The sequence below is a fragment of the Scyliorhinus torazame genome, chromosome 25 (genome assembly GCF_047496885.1).
Source record: "Scyliorhinus torazame isolate Kashiwa2021f chromosome 25, sScyTor2.1, whole genome shotgun sequence".
In the NCBI taxonomy this organism is placed as follows: Eukaryota; Metazoa; Chordata; class Chondrichthyes; order Carcharhiniformes; family Scyliorhinidae; genus Scyliorhinus; species Scyliorhinus torazame.
Window position 1 is genome coordinate 17,097,945 of NC_092731.1, and position 19,888 is coordinate 17,117,832.

General features: G+C 52.3%; 1 protein-coding gene across 2 annotated transcripts in view; it reads left to right on the top strand.

Moving 5' to 3' along the window:
* Positions 1 to 19,013, top strand: part of fbxo46 (F-box protein 46) — a 34,840-nt gene extending 15,827 nt beyond the window's left edge. For both annotated transcript variants that reach the window (XM_072490103.1, XM_072490101.1), the window contains one exon: positions 16,707 to 19,013. In XM_072490103.1, the coding sequence (XP_072346204.1) occupies positions 16,792 to 18,756 (1,965 nt within the window). In that variant the 5' untranslated portion in view covers positions 16,707 to 16,791 and the 3' untranslated portion in view covers positions 18,757 to 19,013. The remainder of the gene's footprint in view (positions 1 to 16,706) is intronic.
* Positions 19,014 to 19,888: the final 875 nt, after the last annotated feature.

Genomic DNA, 19,888 nt, shown 5'->3' on the forward strand with positions numbered 1-19,888 from the left:
AAACACAGGCCCACACTCAATCTGATCTATGCTGTATAAACACAGACCCACACTCAATCCGATCGATACTGTATAAACACAGGCTCAAACCCGATCCAGACTACACTGCATAAACACAGACCCACACTCAATCCATGCTACACTGTATAAATGCAAGTCTATTCTCAAGCCGATGTACATTGGAAAAACACAGGCCCATTCTCAATACAATCTACACTGTATAAACACAGGCCCATTCTCAATTCAATCTACACTATAAACACAGGCTCTTTCTCAATCCGATGTGCTCTGTACAAACACAGGCCCATTCTCAGTTCAATCTACACTGTATAAACACAGGCCCACTCTCAGTCGAATCTACACTCTGTAAACGTAGACCCCCACACAAGCAGATCTACAGTGTGTAAAAATATCAGTACCCAGTCTGACACACACAGGATTAACAATGTCCGGTTGAACATGTAGAAGATCAACATTGCAAAGCACAGTATAAATGTTCCAATCGATGTTCTTAGTCTTTAAGAATACCTTCTATCTATCGGATTCTGGCCTCCATCATGTAAAGGAATAAAGACCGGCTATTTATTTAGCACCCTCCATGAACTCAGGGTGTCCCATAGCGCTTTACAATCAATTAAGTCATTTTTTTTGTGTGGTCTGTAGGAAACATGGAAACTAATTTACGCACAGCAAGCTCCCACAAACAGCAATGTGATAATGATCAGAGAATCTGTTTGGTGAAGTTAGAATCCTTTATATTTAACATGAAGAGAGGTTCAACTCAACAGCTCACCTGAAATGCTTCACTCCTTTTTAAAAAAATGTATTTTATTACAAACATGTATCAAAACAGGTTGCAGCAAATAAAACACCCTGGGAACCATATTTCCCAACAATCAACTAGACTTTTCCCCTTTTCACCCCCCCCCCTCCCCCCGACCCCCCGCAACGAACAGCTCCTCAAACACGGTCAAAAACATCCCCCACTTTTCCGGCTTGGGTCACTGTCTGTGTGGAGTCTGCACGTCCTCCCCGTGTGTGCGTGGGTTTCCTCCGGATGCTCCGGTTTCCTCCCACAGTCCAAAGATTTGCAGGTTAGGTGGATTGGCCGTGATAAATTGCCCTTAGTGTCCAAAATTGCCCTAAGTGTTGGGTGGGATTGCTGGGTTGGAGTTGTTGTGGAGGTGTTGACCTTGGGTAGGGTGCTCTTTCCAGGAGCCGGTGCAGACTCGATGGGCCGAATGGCCTCCTTCTGCACTGTAAGTTCTATGTAAATTCTATGATCTGTAAGCCTTGAGTGTAATGATAAGTGGCATTTGATCTGGGTGTGTGGATTTATACTGCGTGAGAAGAGAGAGTGCTGCTTGGTGGGCAAGTGGACTCTGATTGGTAGAGGAGTTGACATGGAGAGGGCATCAGGGAAGAGTTAACTGCCAAGCTGTTGCCTGAATTCAGAGCAGGCAGGTCGACTCTGATTGGTCAAGCCAGCACCCTGAAGAATGACCCAGAGAATGGCTGTCCCCCAAGCTTTTGTTTAATTGGAAGAGGTGCAATGTGTGGCCGTGTTATTTCTGTTAGCGCAGGGCAGGGGCCCTGTGTGTGAATATATATAGCTTCCTGTATGTGGACCACAGTCTTAGCCCGACAGATAATCTCAAACTGATTGCCAGTGTAATTCTCAGCCCAGTCAGGATTCTTCAGCAAGTGCTGGTTTGTGCCAATGTTTATGATCCACAAGAGCCTCCTCCAATTTTTTTTTCTCTTATCCTATCAACATATTCTTCTGTTACACTCTCCCTCCTTAATGTGTGTCTCTGGCTTCTCCTGAAATGCATCAGTCACTCCCTGCGTGTGAGTTCCAAATTCCCTGGATGAAGACATTTCTCTCGAGTCCTTTGTTGAAGTTACTAGTGACTATCTAAGTCTTACTTCAGGACTTCTCTCTCTCTCTCTCCCTCCCTCTCTCTCTCTCTCTCTCTCTCTCTCTCTCTCTCTCTCTCCCCCCCCCCCCTTCTCTTTCCTGGAGGCATGACGCCCTGGCCGATTCCAGCCTTTCATGATAGCTGTAACCCCTTGGTTCTGCCCTCACGCTCGTGAATCCTGTTTGCACCTTCTCAAGTGCTTTTGTATCTCTCTGGCGACCAAAACCACGCACAGAAGGGCAACAGGGTAGCCCAGTGATTAGCACAGTTGCTTCAGAGCTCCAGGTCCCGGGTTCAATTCCTGGCTTGGGTCACTGTCCGTGCGGAGTCTGCACATCCTCCCCGTGTGTGCGTGGGTTTCCTCCGGGTGCTCCGGTTTCCTCCCACAGTCCAAAGATGTGCAGGTTAGGTGGATCGGCCATGCTAAAATTTCCCTTGGTGTCCAAAAAGGTTAGGTGGGGGTTACTGGGATAGGGTGGAGGTGTGGACTCTTTCCAGGAGCCGGTGCAGACTCGATGGGCCGGGTGGCCTCCTTCTGCACTGTAAATTCTATGATTCTATGACATTCCAGCCAAGGTTTGATGCATGTTTAACATAACTTCAACAAGGCCATTCAGCCCTTCAAGCCTATTGGGCCATTCGTTGAGATCTTGTCTGATCGTCCACCTCAGGGACTCCTTCCTGCACTATCCCAAAATACCTTGATCCCTTTAGTACAGGCAGCCCTCAGACATACGGCATAATTCAATGGGCCGAATGGCCTACTTCTGCTCCTATATCTTAAGGTCTACTTGGTTCCTGTCAAGTGACTCAGGCGACTGTTGATGCCTGCACGCCTTAGCGCAAGTTCCTCGGTTAGTGTGGGATACATAACAAAACCCCTTGATCACTATCCGTTGCCTGTTTAGCCTTGAATACCTGCGAGGCTGAGCACGTTTAAATAGAGTATAAATGCACTAAAATCGCAACGGTTATGTTAAAAATATTTAACAGAATAAAACACTTGGTTCGAACCCAATGAAGATTGGGGCTGGCTTAGCACAGTGGGCTAAACAGCTGGCTTGTAATGCAGAACAAGGCAACAGCGCGGGTTCAATTCCCGTACCGGCCTCCCCGAACAGGCGGCGGAATGTGGCGACTAGGGGCTTTTCACAGTAACTTCATTGAAGCCTACTTGTGACAATAAGCGATTATTATTATTAAGATGGTCAGACCTGTCCGGTCATACAGATGGACAGAACGCCGATGCGCCTGTACAAATGTCCTGGCGCGGCACGCAGAGTCAAAACCCAGGTTGTAACGTCGAAGTGGGGTGTCAATTTATAAACATGGCAAGTGCCACTCGGACGCCGTTAAGTTGAGGACAGCCTGTAGCCCGAAATCTGTTGATCGCTGTCTTGTCTTCTCAACAACTGAGCTCATGGGCTGGAGACTTCCAAAGATTCACAACCCTCTGGCTGAAGAAATCGCTTCAGAATTCAGTCCAAAATGGCCGCCCCCTCATTCTCACACCTCGAACCCCTAGGTTTAGACTCTCCATCCGAACTTGCGCACGGTGTGGGGGATTGTCAGTGGACTACTAAGCCAAAAAGCCAGGGTACACTCCTGGGGACCCAGGTTCGAATCCCACCACAGCAGATGGTGCAATTTGAATTCAGTAAACATCTGGAATTAAAAGTCTAATAATGGCCATGAAACCATCTGGTTTAATCTGCCGTCCTTACCCCAGTCTGGCCTACATGTGACTCCGGACCCTCAGCATCGCGGTCAACTCTTAAATTGCCCTCTGAAACGGCCGAGCAAGACGCTCAGTTCAAGGGGCAATTAGGGATGGGTCGAAAATGCTGGGGCCCGGGCCCAGCGACGCCCACATCCCACGAATGAATAAAAAACCAAATCCTCCCAACATCTGCCTTTAAGAATTTGATACGTTTCAATGGGATCGCATCTGCTTCCAGACGCCAGAGAACACAGGTCTCGTCAAACTCAACCTCTCCTTGTAGGATAATCCCCTCGCCCCAGGGACTCAGGCTCGGGGACCCTTTATTGTGCTCCACCCAAGGCGAACGCGTGCTCCCTTTATGGCTGTCAGCGCATTGCTGGTTGTGGGATCTTGCTGTGCGTTTAATTGGCTGCAACGTTCCCCTGTATTCAGCCTGCACTTCATTGTCTGCGTTTAAAATCGGTCTTTCTCATCAAGCTATTGAGTCCTCTGTCCTAATATCTCCTCAAAGTGGCAGTGCCAAGCGTTGCCTGATTATTCTCCTGTGAAGCAGATTGCGATGTTTTACTATGTTGAACGTGTTAGAAAAACACCAGCTGCTGTTGTTGTTTAAACAACTGATTTATTCTGTGGAGAATGTATCATTGATGTGTGTGTGTGCACGTGTGTGTGCGCGTGTGTGCATGCGTGCGTGCATGTATGTGTGCGCGTGTGCGTGGAAGGGGCTTTAGAATATTGCACCTGTGAAGTCAACGCTGATGCGTGAGCTCGTGGTGCCAATGCTTTGCTCAGGGTGGTACTGAGATTCATAGCCGGGATCAGCGTAGTGCTGCATCCCGAATCAGCTGACCACAGACAGGAGGACGGGGTGGGGGGGGGGTCTCCGTTTGGCCTCTCCGATAGGGAAAGAGGGGGAGGGGCATCACGATCGGTGTCAGGAACGTGGACTCAGTGACATAAGAACATAAGAACTAGGAGCAGGAGAAGGCCATCTGGCCCCTCGAGCCTGCTCCACCATTCAATGAGGTCATGCCTGATCTTTTATGGACTCAGCTCCACTTTCCGGCCCGAACACCATAAACCCTTAATACCTTTATTCTTCAATAAAACGATCTATCTTTATCTTAAAAACATTTAATGAAGGAGCCTCTACTGCCTTTGTCGAAGAGCGGCTGAAGGGCCAGCCCAGGCGACAGCCGTGACTCGATGGGCAGCCCCGCCCCCCCCCCCGGCCCCGCCTCAGTTAGAAGGTTGTGGCATCGAGTCCCACTCTAGAGACTTGAGCCCCCCCCCCCCCCCCCCCCCCCCCCCCCAACCCAGTGACCGCCAACGTCCCGTGAAATAAATTTTTAAAAGTAAAATAGAATCCGGGCTGGCAGTCCCAGTGTGGCACTGAGGAAGCTCTGCCCTGTCAGAGGTGCCGTCATTCAGGTGAGCTGTTAAACGGAGGCCCTCTCTGCCCTCTCAGGTAAGTGTTCAAATAAAGTCCCGGGACTCCACTTCACGTAGCATAGAATTTTCGGATTTACAGTGCAGAAGGAGGCCATTCGGCCCATCGAGTCTGCACCGGCTCTTGGAAAGAGCATCCCACTTAAGTCCACACCTCCACCCTATCCCCGTAACCCAGTAACCCCACCCAGCCTTTTTGGACACTAAGGACAATTTAGCAGCATGCCGATCCACCCAACCTGCACATCTTTGGACCTGCGGGAGGAAACCGGAGCAGCCGGAGGAAACCCACGCGCACACGGGGGGGGAGAACGTGCAGACTCCGCACAGACAGTCACCCAAGCCGTGAATCGAACCCGGGTCCCTGGAGCTGTGAAGTAACTGTGCTAACCACTGTGCTACCGTGCTGCCCGTGATCCCAGGGCAGACAAAGCTATGGGCCGAGTGCTGGAAAATGGGATCAAAATAGTTAAGTGGTTGTTTCTGACCGCGCAAATGGGATGGGCCGGAGTATACTGGAAGACCAGTATCGTTTTTAAAACATTTTTCCAATTAAGGGGCAATTTGGCGTGGCCAATCCACCTTCCCTGCACATCTTTGGGTTGTGGGGGCGAAAGCCCACGCATACACGGGGAGAATGAGCAAACTCCACACGGACAGTGACCCAGAGCCGGGATCGAACCCGGGTCCTTGCGCCGTGAGGCAACCGTGCTAACCCACTGCGCCCCCGTGAAGTCCTACTCCCCACCAACCTGACCAATATTCACCCCTCAACCGACATCATTTAAAGGGAGATTATCTGGTCGTAAAAACATTAGAAATAGGGGCAGAGTGGGCCATTCAGCCCTTCAAGCCTCCTTCTCTCCCCCCCCCCCCCCCCCCCCCCACCGTCAAACATTGGTGTTCGTGGGGGCTTGCTGTGCACAAATTGGAGTCACGTCACCAACACTACAACATGTGTTAGGGCAGCACGGCAGCGCAGTGGTTAGCACTGCTGCCTCACGGCGCCGAGGTCCCAGGTTCGATCCCGGTCCCGGGTCCCTGTCCGTGTGGAGTTTGCACATTCTCCCCGTGTCTGCGTGGGTTTCTCCCCCACAACCCAAAGATGTGCAGGGTAGGTGGATTGACCGCGCTAAATTGCCCCTTAATTGGAAAAAAATGAATTGGGTAGATTTATTTTTAAAAAATAAAATAAAATTTAATTTTAAAAAACATTCCAACAGTGCCGAAGCTCCAAGAGAGTTTTCTTGGCTGTCGGGATTTGGGATGTCGCGGGAAGACATAACTTAAATGCAAGTTTTTATTGCCCTTCAGTCTGAGTGAGGCTGTGGAGACCGATCGACATCCTTCTACAGCAGCGGTGGGTAACCTGCGACCCGGGGGGGGGGGGGGGGTGGGGGTCACAAGCAGCCCATCTGGGGTCTGAGTGCGGGCCCCACGAGACGTTTTGTTGACCGTTGTCGGTCCCCCCCACCCCCCCCCCCCCCCCCCCCCCCGGCAGGGTCGCCACATTCCGCTGATTTCCGTCCATGTTGTTTCTTTCCTACCAGTATGAGTCATCGAGGTCTACAGCGCGGAAAAGACCCTTCGGCCCATCACATCTGCTCCGGTCAGAAACAACCACCTAACTATTCTAAACCCATTTCCCAGCACCCGGCCCGGAGCCGTGTCTGCCCTGGGATCGCTAGCGCGCATCTAAATACTTCTGAAATGTTATGAGGGTCTCTGCCTCCACCACCCTTTCAGGCAGCGCCCCGGCGGCGCCCCCCTCAGTGGAATAGCCCCACCGCTGCTGAAGAGCAGAGAATTCAGGAGACCCCCCCCTGCAACGTTTTTAGGGCTTTATTTCCCCACTAAGAACCTGGAGACCCCTTTCATCCTGTAAAGACACCCGGAGAGGATTATTTATTTTGTAAATAGCAGATTTTTTTTTTTAATATATTTTATTCAAAATTTTTGGCCAACCATCACAGTACATTGTGTATATTTTACACAGTAATATAACAATATAAATAACAATGGCCAGTTTTTTAAACAAGAAATAAATAATATATAAACAACATCAAAATTCAAAAACAAAACTAAATGGCAACTGCCTTGTCCCAAATAAATACTCTCCAAAAATACAATTCAGCAGTCCAGTATACAATTACCTATGACAACAACCTATACATATTATACTTATACACTAACATCCCTGAGAGTCCTTCTGGTTCTTCCCCCCGCCCCCCCCCCCCCCCCCCCCGCCCCCCGCCCTGGGTTGCTGCTGCTGTCTTCTTCTTTTCCATTCCCTCTATCTTTCTGTGAGGTATTCGACGAACGGTTGCCACCGCCTGGTGAACCCTTGAGCCGATCCCCTTAGGACGAACTTAATCCGTTCCAGCTTTATAAACCCTGCCATGTCATTTATCCAGGTCTCCACACCCGGGGGCTTGGCTTCCTCCCACATCAACAGTATCCTGCGCCGGGCTACTAGGGACGCAAAGGCCAAAACATCGGCCTCTTTCGCCTCCTGCACTCCCGGCTCTTCTGCAACCCCGAATATAGCCAACCCCCAGCTTGGTTCGACCTGGACCCCCACCACCTTCGAAAGCACCTTTGTCACCCCCACCCAAAACCCCTGTAGTGCCGGACATGACCAGAACATGTGGGTGTGATTCGCTGGGCTTCTCGAGCATCTCGCACACCTATCCTCTACTCCAAAAAATTTACTGAGCCGTGCTCCAGTCATATGCGCCCTGTGTAACACCTTAAATTGTATCAGGCTTAGCCTGGCACACGAGGACGATGAGTTTACCCTACTTAGGGCATCAGCCCACAGCCCCTCCTCAATCTCCTCCCCCAGCTCTTCTTCCCATTTCCCTTTCAGCTCATCTACCATAATCTCCCCCTCGTCCCTCATTTCCCTATATATGTCTGATCCCTTACCGTCCCCCACCCATGTCTTTGAGATCACTCTGTCCTGCACCTCCTGCGTCGGGAGCTGCGGCAATTCCCTCACCTGTTGCCTCGCAAAAGCCCTCAGTTGCATATACCGGAATGCATTCCCTTGGGGCAACCCATATTTTTCGGTCAGCGTTCCCAGACTTGCAAACGTCCCATCTACAAACAGATCTCTCAATTGTGTTACTCCTGCTCTTTGCCATGTTCCAAATCCCCCATCCATTCTCCCCGGAGCAAACCTATGGTTATTTCTTATTGGGGACCACACCGAGGCTCCCGTCTTTCCCCTATGCCGTCTCCACTGCCCCAAAATTTTCAGAGTAGCCACCACCACCGGGCTTGTGGTGTATTTCTTCGGTGAGAACGGCAACGGCGCCGTCGCCATAGCTTGTAGGCTAGCCCCCCTGCAGGACGCCCTCTCCAATCTCTTTCACGCCGCTCCCTCCTCTTCTCCCATCCACTTACATACCATTGAGATATTGGCGGCCCAGTAGTACTCACTTAGGCTCGGTAGTGCCAGCTCCCCCCTATCCCTACTACGCTGCAAAAATCCCTTCCTCACTCTCGGGGTCTTCCCGGCCCACACAAAACTCATGATACTCTTCTCAATCCTTTTGAAAAAAGCCTTCGTGATCACCACCGGGAGGCACTGAAACACAAAGAGGAATCTCGGGAGGACCACCATTTTAACCGCCTGCACCCTCCCTGCCAGTGACAGGGATACCATGTCCCATCTCTTGAAGTCCTCCTCCATCTGTTCCACCAACCGCGTTAAGTTTAACCTATGCAATGTACCCCAATTCTTGGCTATCTGGATCCCCAAGTAGCGAAAGTCCCTTGTTACCTTCCTCAGCGGTAAGTCCTCTATTTCTCTGTTCTGCTCCCCTGGATGCACCACAAACAACTCACTTTTCCCCATGTTCAGTTTGTATCCTGAAAATTCTCCAAACTCCCCAAGTATCCACATTATCTCTGGCATCCCCTCCGCCGGGTCCGCCACATACAACAACAAATCGTCCGCATACAGAGATACCCGGTGTTCTTCTCCTCCCCTGAGTACTCCCCTCCACTTCCTGGAACCCCTCAATGCTATTGCCAGGGGCTCAATCGCCAGTGCAAACAATAATGGGGACAGAGGACATCCCTGCCTCGTCCCTCTATGGAGCCAAAAGTACGCAGACCCCCATCCATTCGTGACCACGCTCGCCATCGGGGCCCTATACAGCAGCTGTACCCATCTAATATACTCATCACCAAAGCCAAATCTCCTCAACACCTCCCACAAATAATCCCACTCCACTCTATCAAATGCTTTCTCGGCATCCATCGCCACCACTATCTCCGCTTCCCCCTCTGGTAGGGGCATCATCATTACCCCTAGCAGCCTCCGTATATTCGTATTCAGCTGTCTCCCCTTCACAAACCCAGTTTGGTCCTCATGGACCACCCCCGGGACACAATCCTCTATCCTCATTGCCATTACCTTGGCCAGAATCTTAGCGTCTACGTTCAGGAGGGAAATAGGCCTATAGGACCCGCATTGCAGCGGGTCTTTTTCCTTCTTCAGGAGAAGCGATATCGTTGCCTCTGACATAGTCGGGGGCAGCTGTCCCCTTTCCCTCGCCTCGTTAAAGGTTCTCATCAGTAGCGGGGCGAGCAAGTCCACATATTTCCTGTAAAATTCAACTGGGAATCCATCCGGTCCCGGGGCCTTCCCCGCCTGCATGCTCCTAATTCCTTTCACTACTTCCTCCATTTCAATCTGTGCTCCCAGTCCCACCTTCTCCTGCTCCTCCACCTTAGGAAATTCCAGCTGGTCCAGAAAACACATCATTCTCTCCTTCCCATCCGGGGGCTGAGCTTCATATAATCTTTCATAGAATGCCTTGAACACTCCATTCACTCTCTCCGCTCCCCGCTCCATCTCTCCCTTCTCATCCCTCACTCCCCCTATTTTCCTCGCTACTCCCCTTTTCCTCAATTGGTGGGCCAGCAACCTGCTCGCCTTCTCCCCATATTCGTACTGTACACCCTGTGCCTTCCTCCACTGTGCCTCTGCAGTACCCGTTGTCAGTAAATCAAATTCTACGTGTAGCCTTTGCCTTTCTCTGTACAGTCCCTCCTCCGGTGCCTCCGCATATTGCCTGTCCACCCTCAGAAGTTCTTGCAGCAACCGCTCCCGTTCCCTACTCTCCTGCTTTCCATTATGTGCCCTGATTGATATCAGCTCCCCTCTAACCACTGCCTTCAGCGCCTCCCAGACCACTCCCACCTGGACCTCCCCATTATCATTGAGTTCCAAGTACTTTTCAATACACCCCCTCACCCTTAGACACACCCCCTCATCCGCCATTAGTCCCATGTCCATTCTCCAGGGTGGACGCCGTTCTTTTTCCTCCCCTATCTCCAAGTCCACCCAGTGTGGAGCGTGATCCGAAATAGCTATAGCCGTATACTCCGTCCCCCTCACCTTCGGGATCAACGCCCTTCCCAAAACAAAAAAGTCTATTCGCGAATAAACTTTGTGAACATAGGAGAAAAACGAAAACTCCTTACTCCTAGGTCTGCTAAATCTCCATGGGTCTACTCCTCCCATCTGCTCCATAAAGTCTTTAAGCACCTTGGCTGCTGCTGGCCTCCTTCCAGTCCTGGACCTCGATCTGTCCAGCCCTGGTTCCAGCACCGTGTTAAAATCTCCACCCATTACCAACTTCCCCACCTCTAGGTCCGGGATACGTCCTAACATGCGCCTCATAAAGTTGGCATCATCCCAGTTCGGGGCATATACGTTCACTAAGACCACCGCCTCCCCCTGTAATTTGCCACTCACCATCACGTATCTGCCCCCACTATCCGCCACTATGGTCTTTGCCTCAAACATTACCCGCTTCCCCACTAGTATAGCCACCCCCCTTTTTTTCGCATCTAGCCCCGAATGAAACACCTGCCCCACCCATCCTTTGCGTAGTCTAACCTGGTCTATCAGTTTCAAATGCGTCTCCTGTAACATAACCACATCTGCCTTAAGTTTCTTTCGGTGTGCGAGTACCCGTGCCCTCTTTATCGGCCCGTTCAGCCCTCTCACATTCCACGTGATCAGCCGGGTTGGGGGGCTCTTTACCACCCCCCCTTGTCGATTAGCCATCCCCTTTTACCCAGCTCCTCTCCCGGTTCCCACGCAGCTGTGTTCCCCCCAGGCGGTGCCCTCCCGCCCCGCCCACCCCACCCCATACCAGCTCCCTCTTCTCCCCAGCAGCAGCAACCCAGTAAATCCCCCCCCTCCCACCCTCCCCGCTAGATCCCCCACTAGCGTAATTACTCCCCCCATGTTGCTCCCAGAAGTCAGCAAACTCTGGCCGACCTCGGCTTCCCCCCGTGACCTCGGCTCGCACCGTGCGACGCCCCCTCCTTCCTGCTTCCCTATTCCCGCCATAATTATCATAGCGCGGGAACAAAGCCCGCGCTTCCCTTTTGGCCCCGCCCCCAATGGCCAACGCCCCCAGCTCCTCCACCTCCCTTCCTCCTTCCCCCACAACCTGTGGAAGAGAGAAAAGTTACCGGATCGCAGGATTAACAACATAAAAATCATCTCTCCCCCCTTTTTCTCCCCTCTTCACCCCCCATATTCGCCCCACCGCTTTGTCTCAAACGTTCTTTTTTAATAACCCGCTTATTCCAATTTCTCTTCAACAATAAATGTCCACGCCTCATCCGCCGTTTCAAAGTAGTGGTGCTTCCCTTGATATGTGACCCACAGTCTTGCTGGCTGCAGCATTCCAAATTTAATCTTCTTTTTATGAAGCACCGCCTTGGCCCGATTAAAGCTCGCCCTCCTTCTCGCCACCTCCGCACTCCAGTCTTGATATACGCGGATCACCGCGTTCTCCCACCCACTGCTCCGAGTTTTCTTTGCCCATCTGAGGACCATCTCTCTGTCCTTAAAACGGAGGAATCTCACCACTATGGCTCTGGGAATTTCTCCTGCTCTCGGTCCTCGCGCCATCACTCGGTATGCTCCCTCCACCTCCAACGGACCCGTCGGGGCCTCCGCTCCCATTAACGAGTGCAGCATCGTGCTCACATATGCCCCGACCTCCGCCCCTTCTGCACCTTCAGGAAGACCAAGAATCCTTAAATTCTTCCTCCTCGCGTTGTTCTCCAGCACCTCCAGCCTTTCCACACATCGTTTATGGTGTGCCTCGTGGATCTCCGTCTTCACCACCAGGCCCTGTATATCGTCCTTGTTCTCGGCAGCCTTTGCCTTCACGACCCGAAGCTCCCGCTCCTGGGTCTTTTGCTCATCTTTTAGCCCTTCAATCGCCTGTAATATCGGGGCCAACAGCTCCTTCTTCATCTTTTTAAGCTCTTCCACGCAGCGTTTCAAAAACTCGTGTTGTTCAGGGCCCCATATTAAACTGCCACCTTCCGACGCCATCTTGGTTTTTGCTTGCCTTCCTTGCCGCTGCTCTAAAGGATGCACCGCAATCCGGCCACTTTCCTCTCCTTTTTCCATCCGTATCCAGGGGGGATTCCCTTCTGGTTTACCACACAGTGCTTTTAGCCGTTTAAAATTGCCGTTGGGGGCTCTTATAAAGAGCCCAAAAGTCCGTTCCACCGGGAGCTGCCGAAACGTGCGACCTAGCTGGTCATCGCCGCACCCGGAAGTCTAAATAGCAGATTTTGAGGTGGAATTGACGATGTTATATTATGTGTATTTTTTTTTTGGAGAAGTGGGGGGGGGGGGGGGGCAGAATAAATTATTTAAAAAGATATCTATCATATCAGTATTTCGACACCTTTATATTCCCTCTGAACGAGGTAATCTTTTACATGCTTAAGCCAAATGTTGAGTTGAAAATTAAATGGAATAAGATTGTGTGGCAACCTCATTGTTTGTTTTGTAATATTGGGATTAAAGTGTAGTATTAAACAGTAAACAGTTTACCGGTAATGTTTGCTGACAGCAGGCAGAGTTTTAACTTAAATAGAAGGAGAAAGAGTTTGATAAACTCAGCAGGTCTGGCAGCATCAGTGGAGAGGGAAACAGAATGAATGTTTCGAGTCCGTACGACCCTTCTACAGAACTCATTTAACTTGTTATTTTGCACCCGACCGTGGTGATCGATGGGGGGTGTCACATAGAACTCATAAAGTCAGTTTTACAGCACAGAAAGAGGCTCTTCGGCCCATCGTGTCTGTGTCGGCCGTCAAGCGTCTATCCATTCCAATCCCATTTCCCAGCACTTGGTCCGTAGCCGTGTGCGCTGGGGCGTTCCGAGTGCTGATCGAAATGCTTCTTAAATGCTGTGAGGGTCTCTGCCTCCACCACCCTATCAGGCAGCGAGTTCCAGATTCCCAGCACCCTCTGCGGGAAAGGGTTTTTCCTCACATCCTGTTGCTCTTTTTAACCTTAGTCTATTTGCTCTGTTTAGGACACCTTTGCTCATGAGTCGCCAGGTATCTTTATGATACCGCCACGTGGTTCAAGTTCAGGTTATGATTAATAACGCAGCATACCGCTTAGTAAGGATTAAAACAACGGTCATTTATTATATACAACAAGCAATATTAATACCCTAATACTACTATTTATATAATAAACCTATCACTACTGGCCAATACTTAACTTAGGAAGAGCCCACCAGGTCAGGGAAACAAATAGCTTGTCCAATCAAATCTGGCCCGCGGGATTCAAAAGGCTGCTACAGGTCGGTGGCTAGGTGTCTCGACCGGATAGCGATTGTTGGATTCAAACTTACACTTGCCGGTGGCTGGTCTTGCGAAGGTCTCGAGCAGGCGAAGAGGAGAGAGAGCGACATCTGAACTTGGACCTTCACTTTTATAGGGCCCAGGGGCTTCCCGCCTCCCGGGGCGGCCATTGACCCTGAGTCCCAAGTGATTGGATTCTGTCCCCAATCCCTGGGGTCGATGTGTCCAATGGTGAGGCGATTCCTCGATCGGGCGGTGGTCGCTCACCTGTCTTTGTTTCGGCCACTGCAGGTGCCGACAGGTCTGGCCCGGTATTCAATTGCTAATATGTTGCAATTGTTCCCGGGGATAGCCGATTTAACTGTGGATGTCTGAATAGATTAGGTGTAAACAGTCCTGAATGCAACTGCAGATACCTGGGTTGATGGGCTGTTGATAGCCCTGAGTATCGATCTGGGCTACCTTCCCAGAGCTGAATATGCAAAACTGTCTGCAGCTGCCTGCTTGTGTCTTCTTGGCTGCTTTTCCTAACAGTCTTTCGGGTTAGCCGTTTTAAACTGGGTTTTGGCCAGATTAATCGGAACGCAGCCATTTTACATGGCTACAATCCCCTCTAAACCTCCTGCCCCTTACCTTAAATCTCTGCCCCCTGGTCACTGACCCCTCTGCCAAGGGAAATTTCTTCCCTGCCCACTCTATCTATGCCCCTCATAATTTTATACATCTCAATCATGTTCCTCCCTCCCCCTCAGTATCCTCTGCTCCAAGGAAAACCCCAGTCTATCCAATCTCTCTTCATAGCTGAAACTCTCCAGCCCAGGCAACATGCTGGTAAATCCCCTCTGCACCCTTCCCAGTGCTGTTATATCCCTCCTACAATGTGGAGTCCAGAACTACACACAATACTCTAACTGCGGCCTAACCAACGTTTTATACAATTCCAGCATAACCTCCCTGTTCTTAAACTCTATCCCTCGGCTAACAAAGGCAAGTGTACCAGTTGCCTTCTTAACCACTGTATCCACCTGCTCTGCTACCTTAAGGGACCGGTCGGTGTACATGCACACCAAGGTCCCTCTGATCCTCGGTGCTTCCCAGGGTCCTGCCGTTTATCCTGTATTCCCTTGCCCTGTTTGTCCTGCCCAAGTGCATCACCTCACTTATCCGGATTGAATTCCATTTGCCACTGATCAGCCCGTCTGACCATCCGCCCTATATCCTCCTGTAATCGAAGGCTCACTATTTCCTCACTACTTACCGCCCCACCAATTTTCCTATCATTCGCGAACCTACTGATCAACTTTCCTACATTTTTTAAAATATAAATTTAGTGTACCTAATTATTTTCTTTTCCAATTAAGGGGCAATTTAGCATGGCCAATCCACCTAACCATCAGACAAGTAGACACGGGGAGAATGTGCAAACTCCACACAGACAGCGACCCAGGGCCGGGATTTGAACCCGGGTCCGCAGTGCTGTAGTCCCAGTGCTAACCACTGTGCCACCGTGCTGCCCTTCCCTTCCTACATTCATGTCTAAACCATTTATTTATTTATTTATTTTAAATTTAATGTACCCAATTCATTTTTTCCAATTAAGGGGCAATTTAGTGTGGCCAATCCACCTCCCCTGCACATCTTTGGGTTGTGGGGGCGAAACCCACGCAGACACGGGGAGAATGTGCAAACTCCACACGGACAGTGACCCGGGGCCGGGATCGAACCTGGGACCTCGGCGCCGTGAGGCTGCAGTGCTAACCACTGCGCCACCGTGCCGCCCTATGTCTAACTCATTTATATAAACCACAAACAGCAAGGACCCCAACACTGATCCCTGCGGGACCCCAACACTGATCCCCGCGGGACCCCACTGGACACAGGGATCCAGTCGGAAAAACACCCCTCGAACATCACCCTCTGCTTCCTGCCACTCAGCCAATTTTGGACCCAATCTGCCAAGTCTCCTTGGATCCCATGGCCTCCTACCTTCACCAACAGTCTCCCATGTGGAACCTTAACAAGAATCTTGCTGACGTCCAAGTGGACTACGTCAAATGCACTTCCCTCATCTACACACCTGGTCACCTCTTCGAAAAATTCAATCTCGTTGATCAGACATGACCTCTCCTTAACAAAACTATGCTGACTGTTCCTGATTAATCCCTGCCTCTCCAAATCCTACCAACTGTCCTGGTTTGAGACAATTCACACCTCTTTAACCTCTGATTATCCCTCTCTCCAGTCGCTCGGTCTGGACCTGTAAAGACTTAATCACCTGCAAAGACTCACATTCAAAGTATCATCTTGCATCATCGACGTTGTCTCTAGATGTAGTTGTGGAACCCACCTCTTCATTCACCTGAGGAAGGAGCAGTGCTCCGAAAGCTAGTGATTCGAAACAAACCTGTTGGACTTTAACTTGGTGTTGTGAGACTTCTTACTGTCTCCAAATGCAGATCAATTTTGTCTCTCAGAATTGCTTCCAATAGCTCCCCCACCACTGAGGTTAGACTGACTGGCCTGTAGTTTCCTGGTTTATCTCTTCTTGGAGACTGAAGCGATTCGCCCCAACAGCGAGGGTGAGTGAAGTGAGGGGCGAGTGAAGTGAGGGGCGAGTGAAGTGAGGTGCGTGCTGATTGCTCACAACATTGGCTGTGAGAGCCGTGCGCTTCCTCGGTGGCTAAAATGTAAACATCTCTTGTTTTTACCATTTGAAGTTGACAGTTCTAGAAGCGATTGAGGATTTTCTATAACTCGTTGTGAAATATTTGTGTTGAATGGGATCATGGTGAGCGGACAAGCTCAATTTCAGTCCTGAGGCCTACTCACCCTCCTAGGTGGCCCATCAGCGCTCTACAGGCAGGGCAGGCAATAGAGGTATGGAGGGGTCTTGGCGTATGGGTGAAGAACGAGCCTTCCTGCGGTTCAACAGCTCTGACACTCTCTCTTTTGTTTTGCAGACGAGGAGAAAATTGGAAAGATCTCCTTCGACGTGAATGACCCTGAAGCGGGCCAGTGAGAGCTGGGGCCTGGCGAACGCAAAGGATGGAGCAAAACACTTTTTCTCGCATAAGACTCTGGTGCCCCAGGCCTCTTGGCACCTACTCCCAGAGCAAGCAATGCTGCATCAGTGTCAAAAAGACGATGGGCGATCCCAGGTCCAAGGAGAATGAGGCCTCGTGCTCGGAGAACCTGCCCCCCGCTTCCGCCAACCCCGGTGGGGGCACGACCCCAGGGGACGGGCAAGGGGAGGAGGGGCGGGTCATGCTGGACACCTGGTACGTCATCAAGCCGGGCAACACCAAGGAGAAGGTCGCCTTCTTCGTGGCACACCAGTGCGGGGGCGGCGGTGGCCGGAGCAACGCGGTGAAGGTCAAAGGCAACTGGAGTATGGACGGGACGAAACCCAAAAGGAGGCGGAAGTCGCATGACCCGACCAAGGCCTGCCCAGCAAGGCCGAGGGAGCCCTGCAGGCTGGCCGAGAGGCTGTGCGTCTGCTCGGAACCCGTGGAGCCGCCCTGCGAGAAGGACCCGGTTTCGGTGGCGGAGATGGTGGCGCGGGTGGAGCAGCGGGCGACCGCCCCCCCGCGAGGGCAGAACTGGCCGCCCCCGGAGCCGTGCGAGGGTGCAGCGGTCGACACCTCGCCCCCACCGCCGCCAATGGTAGTCCCCGAGGAGCAGGAATCCGGCCGGGGGCAGGAGGGGTCCGCCGACACCCGGCGGGTGGCTGAAGCCATCGCCCGGATCGAGTCTGCCCAACGAGTGGGCGAGGAGGCCGGGGGGCGGCGGAACGGGCTGGCGAAGGGCGAGGGGGCCAACGGCGGGGGGCCGGCGGGGGGGGAGCGGACCACCTGCTCCGCCGGCGAAGTGCGCATCGCCTTCCGGGTCGCCAGCGGTGACGCCCGGTCGCCCGCGGAGGCCCAGTCTGCCGGAGGGGGGCCCGGCTGCATCTTCATGAGCTGTAACCACACCGTCTGCAGTGGGGCCATGGAAAAGATCACCTGTGACCTCTATCATATCGTCAGTCCCTCCTCCTCCTCCTCCTCCGCCCCTGACTTCGCACCCGGAGGCAGTGGCAACAGCAGCCTCGCCCGCTCCCAGTCAGATGTAGAGATGGCGACGTCCCACCCAGTTGAAGAGCCACGGAAGGACGGCCCACCTGAGGGCGCCGCCGCAGCCAGCCTGCCACTTCCCTCGGAGAAGAATGCGGCGCGGGACTGCCTGAATGGCTTCCACGTGGAGGTGGTGGTGACGGGCGGCGTGGACCAGTGCGTCTTCTTTGGCCGGGAGGGCTCCCCGGGTGACAAGGAGGACACGGTCTGCGTGACGGTCAGTGCCCCGAGCCAAGATTCCAAGTGTCTCGCCTGCGAGGACCCCCCGCCGGGACAGCTCTTCTTCCTGCATTCTCTGGCCCAGAGTCCCGAGGCTGACCCCTCAGGGGAGGAGCCCTCCGATAGGAAACCCTCCCCTGCCAGGTCGGCCCACCCGGAGACCAAGGAGAAGGCCGTCCTGCTGAGCCCCGATTCCGACCCGCAGGACGCCTCGCTCTACTGCCTTTACCGCCACGTATCGCACGACTTCCTGGAGATCCGCTTCAAGATCCAGCGGCTATTGGAACCCCGGCAGTACCTGCTCCTCCTCCCCGACCACGTGACCCTGAAGATCCTCAGCTACCTCCCCACCCGGGCCCTGGCCGCCCTCAAGTGCGTCTGCCACCACTTCAAGGCCGTCATCGAGGCCTACGGGGTGCGGGCCACCGACTCGCGTTGGAACCGCGACCCCCTGTACCGCGACGACCCCTGCAAACAATGCAAGAAACGCTACGAGAGGGGCGACGTCTCGCTCTGTCGCTGGCATCCTAAACCTTATCACCACGACCTGCCTTATGGACGCTCCTATTGGATGTGCTGCCGACGAAAAGACAGGGACACGCCAGGCTGCCGCATCGGGCTCCATGACAATAACTGGGTGCAGCCCAGTGACACATTAAAGAGGGAGGAGGGGAGGTAAAACGAACAATCCAAAATGGACGCCTGAGGAAAGCTTTTTTTTTTAAAATCCTCGCCCTCCCTCCCTCCTCCATCCTGTGATTGAACATTCTGGCTTCTTGTGTGCTAGATCTATTTAATTTTTGTTCTGTTCGAAGGGGGTTTGTGGATCGTATGGTTATGAGATTTAATTGTGGAGAGCATGATAAAGATTGTGTTTTTTTTTTTCTCTTCCCTTGTTATCCAAATATATTGAACCGTAATTTAAGATCAATGAAAGTGCAGCTTCGTTCATCCGCTCCTCCGCACCCGCCCACCCCCCCACCCCACCCACCAGGGGAAAATCCTCCTGAGCGGCCTCCTTTAACGACCACCTGACCACTCCGCCGGCCCCCACCCCGCTTCCTCTGGCGCCATCGGTGCACACGACTCGCGCAGGCGGAAACAAAGTTAGCGGATCCGAACCTTCCCTCTGCCGACCTCCCTGCTCCCCTCCCACCCACACCTCGCCCGCCCGCGGCGCAGCTTGTGCGCGACCAAAGACTGCAGGCCGTTCCGAGTCGGAAGGCCTGAGGCCTGGGCTCCAGGTTTCGAGTCCCACTCCAGGACCTGTAGCCACGGAGGAGTGTTCAGGACGAGGTTCGGCAGTTTGATCAGCGTCACTCGGTAATACAGAAGCTGAATATTGCTGAAAAGAGGGCCATGTTGCTGAAGTTTTCTGCATTGCACTCATCAGGACAAATCCTATAATTTCAATCTATAACAACAATCTATACTGCGGGAGACTGTTGTGATCCTTTGAAATTTGGTATTCTTGCATTAGTCTTGATGAGTGCGAGACTGAAAGCTTCAGCAGCACACCTCTTTTTAGCAATGATCCGGTTACCCATCCTTGTAACACTTGCCCACTCTTCGCCAGAGCGGGGGGGAGGGGGAAATGTGCGTGAAGATACGAATAAATCTGAGGTCAGTCCTTTCCCCATTGATAGTGGGCGCCAGGCGAGCATGGCATTAGAATCGGCCCTCCAGAACCCGTCAATGGACGCCTGCAGAGAATGGGAGGGGAGGGTTGGGTGGGTGCAACACTGGAAACCCCCCCCCAGCCCTCCTCAACCAGGAGGAAGAGAAACACCTTCAGAAAACGAGAACATGGG